Raw genomic sequence first — 8,510 nt, forward strand, 5'->3', positions numbered from 1 at the left:
CTCATCAGAAGACGCTCCTGTCGAGGTGTTAACTTCCGTGGACGACCTGGACGTCTCTGTGAAATGGTTGCAGTTCCATCTTTCTTAAATTTTTGTGCCACTTTTGCTACAGTATTCTGACTGATAAGTAAAGCTTTGCTGATCTTCTTGTAGCCTTCACCTTTGTGGTGGAAAGAAATTATTTTCTTTGGGGAATTCTGAAGAGACAAGTTGAGCATCACTCTCCATCCAGCATCCAGTCACTAAAAGAGGTCGTTGTTGAAGAATGGAAAAAGATTGATGTTGCAAAATGTCGCCAACTTGTTCATTCCATGCCTAGAAGACTTGGTGCGGTCATTAAAAATCATGGAGGCCATACAAAGTACTAGATGTAGTAGTTTTTGTTGTGGGGTGTACTCATTTTTGCACCACCCTAATTTGAGTAAAACTGAAAAATGTGTAATCCAAGTTATATTATTAACCTTACTTTCCCGTTATAAGTTAAACAGATGTTCTATTAAACTTTGTCTTGTCAACATTTTGGAAATCGTTTGTGTTCACTGAGATATTGTTTAAAATGTTACTTTTCAAAGGGGGTGCACTCGTTTACGCTGAGTGGTTTCAGACGCAGGGGCTGCAGGGGCTGTCTGTCTCAGGGTGTGAAGACTTGATGGACACACGAACGACTTCCAGTTTAGTAAGACTTTACCTGTGGGAAAACAAGTTTGAGATAATGATGATGATGAATAAACAACATGAGGAAAACATGAATGAGTCAATAAAAACTTAAATAATATAAAACTGAGTTTGCAAAACAATCACTAAATATAAAATTAGTTTGTAAACAAAGAGTAAGAATGAGATTAAATAAAACAAATGAAATAAGATTTAGAGTGTATAAAAATGTCTTTCGCTGCTTTTTAAAATCTCGATTGCGAAATCATTCCAATTTTAAGTACAGAAAAACAGGAAGCTGCTTTGTCACGTCTTTCCTTGTTATATCTGGGCACATCGAGCAAACCTGCACTACTGAATCTTAACGATGGAGATGTAGAGTCAGTCTAGAGCAGTGTTTCTCACACTTTTTCACACCAAGGACCATTTTATCCATTAAAAAAAAAAATCGCAGACCACCTCACCTCCTAAATATCCCAAACAAAAAAACAGTGAGCCTACTTCAACAGTATATTACAGATTACACACTAATGAAATGACAGTTTTACAAATCGTATCGCCAGTTCACTCATCGTCGTCCTTCTCTTACTGGGAAGACTGGTGCTGCTGACTCTGATACATCACTGAAGCAATGTCTGGCTTCAAACTGGACAGTTTTAATCTCATACTGGGGGCCACATCGATCCGATTGCGCTGCTGTTTTCTCAAACAAAGAATCATCATGTCCTTGCTCGTGTCGGATGTTTCTCGTGCTTTTCTTTTGACCGACCTGGTCTTCAGCCACCGTTCCGTTATGCGTTTGACAGTTTGATGCCAAGTCTGATTTGGTTACGCGTAGTTTCTCTGCATTCCACATGCCCTCCGCATTCAGAGGTGACGTTGGTATGAAAGTGTAACCTAAACTGACCACTAGGGGTCGCGCAACACTTTGAGCAACAGTGGTCTATACTGTATGACAGTGCTCGTCCATTCTCTGCTTTAAAAACTAGCAGGTGTACATTTTAAGGACAGATTTTAGAGACTGGGAACCAGTGTTGTGTCCCAGCAATGTCGAAAGACTGCTTAGTGAATTAGTTCACAGGAGACGCATCCGAGGTACCTGAAAATACCATGTGCACACAGTTACACACCTCAGCTGTAATCAGAACAACTTCAGATGGATAATGATACTGAAAGTGAACAGATGTACCTAATGCTCTAAACCTAGTTCATTATCCCCTCGCCCAAACGAAGATTAGCGGAGGATATAGAAACGGGTTCCGTTTGTCCGTCCGGTCACGTTTTTGTTTCCGGCCCGTATCTTTAAAACTACTGAAGATATCTTCATGAAACTTGTGTATACGTATCAAGCAACATATGAACTGGTGCCTTTTGCTATTTTGGATTTTTGAAGAAAAAAAAAAGTACTGTATTTTTCAAATTTTTACATAAAAAATAGATTTTGACTTCATTTCTAAGAGCAACGTTTGTTTCCGGAGCATACTGTATATCCAAAACTCTTCATGATACGGATTTGAAACTCGGTTTACATGTTAACAAGGTGATGTAGATGTGCCTTTTTATAGTAAGAAATTTAAATTTTTAATGTTTCCATCGAACAATTTCAGTCTCTCAGGTTAGTCTTAGAGGTAGGTTTTGTTTCCGGAGCAGAACTTAAACTAATGAGTGGTAGGGTCTTGAAAGTTAGTGTATGTGTTGATTAAGTAATGTACGCTACCGTTCAAAAGTTTGGGGTCACCCAGACAATTTTGTGTTTTCCATGAAAAGTCACACTTTTATTTCCCACCATAAGTTGTAAAACGAATAGAAAATATAGTCGAGACATTTTTCTGGCCATTTTGAGCATTTAATCGACCCCACAAATGTGATGCTCCAGAAACTCAATCTGCTCAAAGGAAGGTCCGTTTTATAGCTTCTCTAAAGAGCTAAACTGTTTTCAGCTGTGCTAACATGATTGTACAAGGGTTTTCTAATCATCCATTAGCCTTCTGAGGCAATGAGCAAACCCATTGTACCATTAGAACACTGGAGTGAGAGTTGCTGGAAATGGGCCTCTATACACCTATGGAGATATTGCACCAAAAACCAGACATTTGCAGCTAGAATAGTCATTTACCACATTAGCAATGTATAGAGTGGATTTCTGATTAGTTTAAAGTGATCTTCATTGAGGGTGGCACGGTGGTGTAGTGGTTAGCGCTGTCGCCTCACAGCAAGAAGGTCCGGGTTCGAGCCCCGGGGCCGGCGAGGGCCTTTCTGTGTGGAGTTTGCATGTTCTCCCCGTGTCCGCGTGGGTTTCCTCCGGGTGCTCCGGTTTCCCCCACAGTCCAAAGACATGCAGGTTAGGTTAACTGGTGACTCTAAATTGAGCGTAGGTGTGAATGTGAGTGTGAATGGTTGTCTGTGTCTATGTGTCAGCCCTGTGATGACCTGGCGACTTGTCCAGGGTGTACCCCGCCTTTCGCCCGTAGTCAGCTGGGATAGGCTCCAGCTTGCCTGCGACCCTGTAGAACAGGATAAAGCGGCTACAGGTAATGAGACGAGATGAGATCTTCATTGAAAAGAATAGTGCTTTTCTTTCAAAAATAAGGACATTTCAAAGTGACCCCAAACTTTTGAACGGTAGTGTATTTGTGCCTTTTGATGCTAAGAAATGTGAGAAATGTAAATTTTTAGCTCCCCTGGACCAAAGGTCCGGTGGGTTTATGCCATGGGCTGCTGAGGTCAGTGTAAAGAGGTCGGGCTGGTTTCCTGCAGCACAACTTGAAAAATGTGACGAATAATATCTTGAAAGTTGGTATATGTTGGGGGTGGGATATAGATGACTCTGTCTTCTTGTTTATCCCCTTCTGAGTGAGGAAATAAACGTGTGAGGTAATGAGTGTTATCTGTTTTGGTTGAAAATAATTACTCATTTCTCGTGTCACCCATGAAAACCAAACCATGAGTGTTATTTTAAGGCCGTGAATGAAACGTGTGACTCGGTGTGTCTGTTTCAGGGTCAGTGAAATCGTCTCCGTTTTATCTCAGCTCTTACTCCTCACCCAGCAGAGACGACTCCAGGAGAGGACAGGTGAATCCCACACACACACACCCCTCACATTCAGCTCTACCACAGAGCTTATATTGTTTATTTTACCTGAAGAATGCCTCCGTGGCTGGAGAATCTAATGATCAGGATGGTCTGGTACAGTAAGTCTGTTCATGAGTTGACTTTCCTGCACACTTCAATTCCACCAGGGGGCAGTGGACTACTGAGGACAGACTGAGCTAATTGATGGGGAGGACAAAAAAAAACCCAACAATGCAAGTTCAATAATCCTAATCTATGTATCACGAGTCTGTGTTTATACATTAAGTAATAATGATTAAGTGAAACTGTTGTAAGAAGTGGCACTTTCCCCCCACTGTGTGCAATGTAATATCACTGTCATATCTATTTTGCACTCTTTTCTATTTTAAGACGGCATTTTTTTCATTAAATATGATATTCACAATTTTCAGCCTGTTAGTATTTGGTTTGATGAATTTCAGAGTTTCTTAGTATTTGGTTCGTGCCCTTTCTGCTTTAACGACGGTGTGCACTCGAGTTAGCATGGACGCCACAAGTTTGCGTAAACTCTGATCCATTTTAGATCAAATCCATCGGCGCGTCGCCTGAACACGTGCTTCAGTAGAAGAGATTAGACGTGAGGAAAATCTGATCTTTTATCCAAAACAGTTAATACGGTCAAGATCACAAATCTGCTTACATTTAAATAGAGACCTAGAAATAGTGCAGAATTGATATTGAACATTTTTAAAAAATTCTGTTTTTCCCTATTTTAAATAAAAATAAAATCCCAGATTTTCAACGTTAGATTTTAACATGACTGACATTTGCATCACAGTCTCACAAATCTCCTCCAAAGCTGCCACAAACTCCTGGTTGGGATCGTGGGAACATGTTATAGGATGATTTTTTTTCCCTTCCCCAGTTCGTAACATTTCAGGGTTGATAGTGTCGTTGTTATTGTGTGTTTATCATACAGTGAGTGTGAGGCTTTGATTTTGGATTAACTTTATACAGCCCCGCTTCCAAGAAAGTTGGGACGCTGTGTAAACTGTAAATAAAAACAGAATGCAACAATTTGCAAATCATGGAAATGTTATATTTCTTTGAAAATAGTACAAAGGCACCATATCAAATGTTGAAACTGAGAAATTTTATTGGTTTTTGAAAAATATATGCTCATTTTGAATTTGATGTCAGAAACACGTTTCAGAAAAGTTGGGACAGGGGTGTGTTTACTACTGTGTCGCATCACCTCTACTTTTAACACCACTCTGTAAACGTTTGGGAAATGACGAGACAGATTGCTGTAGTTTTGAAAGAGAAATGTTGCCTCATTCTTGCCTGATATACAATTTCAGTTGCTCAACAGGTCAGGGTCTCCTTTGTCGTATTTTGCGCTTCATAATGCACCAAATGTTTTAAATGGGAGACAGGTCTGGACTGCCGGCAGGCCGGTTTAGCACCCAGACTCTTACTACAGAGCCATGTGGTTTTAATATGTGCAGAAAGCAGTTTGGTATTGTCTTGCTTAAAGAAGGAAGGCCTTCCCTGAAAAAGATTTTGTCTGGATGGCAGCATGTTGCTCTGAGACGTGTTTATATCATTCAGCATTAATGACGCCTTCCCAGATGTACAAGCTACCCATGTCATGTGCACTAACGCCCCCTCATACCATCACAGATGCTGGCTTTTGAACTGTGCACTGATAACAAGCCGGATGGTCCCTCTCCTCTTTAGCCTGGAGGACGTGGGGTCCATGATTTCTAAAAAGAATTTCTACTTTCGATTTGTCAGACCTCGGGACAGTTTTCCACTTCGCCTCAGACCATCGTAAAAGAGTTCGGGCCCAGAGAAGGTGGCGATGTTTCTGGATATTGTTTATATCTGGTTTTAACTTGCATTTGTGGATGCAGTCATGAACTGTTTCACAGACGATGGTTTTCTGAAGTGTTCTGAGCCCATACAGTGATTTCCACTACAGACACGTGTCTGCTTTTAATGCAGTGTCTCCTGAGGCCCTGAAGATCACAGGCACCCAATGTCAGTTTTCAGCCTTGTCTCTTGCATACAGAGATTTCTCCAGATTCTCTGAATCTTTTAATGATATTATGGACCAGAGATTATGTGATCCACAAATTCTTTACAGTTTTACATTGAGGAGTGTTATTCTTAAATTGTTGCACTGTTTCACAGAGTGGTGAACCCCTCCCCATCTTTACTTCTGAGAGACTCCGCCTCTCTGGGATGCTCTTTTTATACCCAATCATCTGACTGACCTGTTGCCAATTAAACAAATTAGTTTTTTTTTTTTTAAGCATTACACAACTTTTTCAGTCTTTTGTTGCCCCGTCCCAACTTTTCTGAAATGTGTTGCTGACATCAAATTCAAAATGAGCCTATATTTTTCAAAAAACAATAAAATTTCTCAGTTTCAACATTTGATATGCTGTCTTTGTACTATTTTCAATGAAATATCAGGTTTCCGTGATTTGCAAGTTATCACATTCTGTTTTTATTTACAGTTTACACAGCGTCCCAACTTTTTTGGAACCGGGGTTGTAGATACCGGCTGTCAAAATGTGCTGTCGGGGGAATCCGATTTTTATGTGCAGCTTTCTCTCTTCACTTTTAGGAGTGACCAGATTAAAACATGTGGTTGAGATCCATCTAAATAGAAAGCATGTAATTTTCAGATAGTAGAAAATGCCAAACGTGACCACGTGATGGATTTCCGAGGCCAGAACATTTACACAATCTAATAACAGAAAGTCCTTTGATCCTTGTAAGGACTGAGATCGTTTCAGGGCTCTGTCTCGATCTGTACATTTTGCGAGCTGTGAAATATGAGACCCGTATAATTTAAACGCAGGATATATTTAGTTTAGTTTTAGTCAGAGGGGAGTTACAGACGAAATCCAGCATGTGGAAGAGTTTCTGTTCGAGCCAAATACAACTAATACTTTCACCAGAATGTTTCAGACAGTGTATGAAATCAGTCGATGAACTGAGCCCAGCTGTATATGGGCAATTCCATGTAAATGTCAACCTCACCATGCAAAAATAAAGCAACATGTAATACATCAAAACCACTCCCAGAGATCTCACCTAGGCCTGTATTTTACAGATGTGAATAAGCTGAACCAATTTGTAACCAACCTAATATGTCACTGTCAGTCTTTCTTTCTTATAATGTAAACCCCAAGCTAAAATCAACTTTGATCATGTACAATTCTATATTATTGCCACAAGCCACAGAAATGTATGCTAAAATCCACAAAACAGCAAAAACAATAGCCATCCTAAATATTATTTAAGAACTTTGATAGTTTTAGCTGATATTTAGAGAGTTTTTCAAAGGGTTATGGTGGTTAAATTGCTGATTTTCTAAACATATGCCATGTCTATTTCAGACGCGTCACATCCATAACGGAATTTCGTCACATCCATAACGCTGACTTTTCCTTCCGAAACTCTGCATGAAATACAAAATATTTTAAACAAAGATTTTTTAATATTCACCTTGGACCCCTCTATCAAATGGATATCTCCATTTCGACATTAGGTTTACAATTTCACAGAGTTTGATAAAAATGTACAGTCACCCAAGAAAAGTGATACTTTTTCTGTCACATCCATAACGCATCTTTTATTGGCGTTTTCTGGCATGCCCTAGATGTACTATGGGAATTGTTCTTGTTCTATCACTTCTCCAGTATGGTACAGCCTTAAAATATGCAACACCTGTTTAAATACTGGGAGACAGTAAAACATGCACTGGGTCATTTGTTGCCATTTTGAGTTCAAGTGTCACGTCCATAACGCTGGAATTGCTCATATACTGAGCATTGGATGTGTGATGTTTCTTGCAGCAGCACGTGTATTACGCGGATGAGACCGGACGGAGGGGCTACGAGCCGTATCGGACGTACGTGCAGTCCCCGCAGGGATACGACGACCCGTACCTGGAGGAGACCGTGCAGTACTCGACTGCAGACTACCCCACACAGCCTCACACACTCAAAGCCACCACCAACTACGTGGACTTTTACTCGAGCACACGCAGAGCTTCATTCCGCACTGATCAGTACCCGGGCTCACCAGACTCCTGGGTATAGAGACACGAAATATGAACCGACAGCACCCTCAGTACTGTGTGTGATTTGAACAGAGATGGATTCTGAACGTGGCTGATGAGAGAGATTTTTTTTTTTTAAAGTGAACGTTTAGCCAAAGAAGGAAGAGAAGCAAAGTATGTGTGTGTTTTTTAATCCAAGGAAGCAGAAAGGAAGTCAAACTGGTGCGTGAGAGAGAGAGAGAGAGATAGTGAATCGAGAGCCTGATGTATCTGTAGACCAGAGTTCTGCTCTGATTTTATTTTCTTATGGCAGTGCAGGTGACCCGAGGAAGCAGCGTGTGATGTGCAGGAAGGTTTGCGTTAGAGAATCAGACAAGGAAACGTGTATGAACTTCGACTGAAATCCATGATGAACTTGTACCTGTAAAAAAACAAAAAACAAACAAAAGAAATAACGATAATATTAATGATTTTAAGACGTTAGCTTAAACAGAGGGAACAAATCCGTATACGTACTTCTCGTTGAGATTGTGAATGCCATTGAGTCTTGTACATTTCCTTCAGAACACTGTAAATACAGAAAAGAGAGAAAGTAAATGCAGTGTCACATTAAAGAGATGTAGAAATCTATAAATATACAGAACTAAAAGCAGAAGGCTGCAGGCCTGGCACCATGATACTACAGTCTATCTGAAGTAATAAAAATCCATCTTTGTTTTTTATAAA

At 40.2% G+C, this 8,510-nt stretch overlaps 1 protein-coding gene across 13 annotated transcripts in view; it reads left to right on the forward strand.

Annotated features, from left to right (window-relative positions):
• The window catches only part of LOC132892046 (plakophilin-4-like), a 412,882-nt gene extending 404,372 nt beyond the window's left edge, over positions 1-8,510 (forward strand). For 12 of the 13 annotated variants that reach the window (XM_060930383.1, XM_060930376.1, XM_060930377.1 and 9 more), the window contains 2 exons: positions 3,654-3,727; positions 7,579-8,510. In XM_060930383.1, the coding sequence (XP_060786366.1) occupies positions 3,654-3,727; positions 7,579-7,824 (320 nt within the window). In that variant the 3' untranslated portion in view covers positions 7,825-8,510. Of the gene's footprint in view, positions 1-3,653; positions 3,728-3,894; positions 4,455-7,578 lie in introns of those variants that run through there. The other variant, XM_060930384.1, reaches the window with a different exon arrangement.

This window comes from Neoarius graeffei, chromosome 9 (genome assembly GCF_027579695.1).
Source record: "Neoarius graeffei isolate fNeoGra1 chromosome 9, fNeoGra1.pri, whole genome shotgun sequence".
NCBI lineage: Eukaryota > Metazoa > Chordata > Actinopteri > Siluriformes > Ariidae > Neoarius > Neoarius graeffei.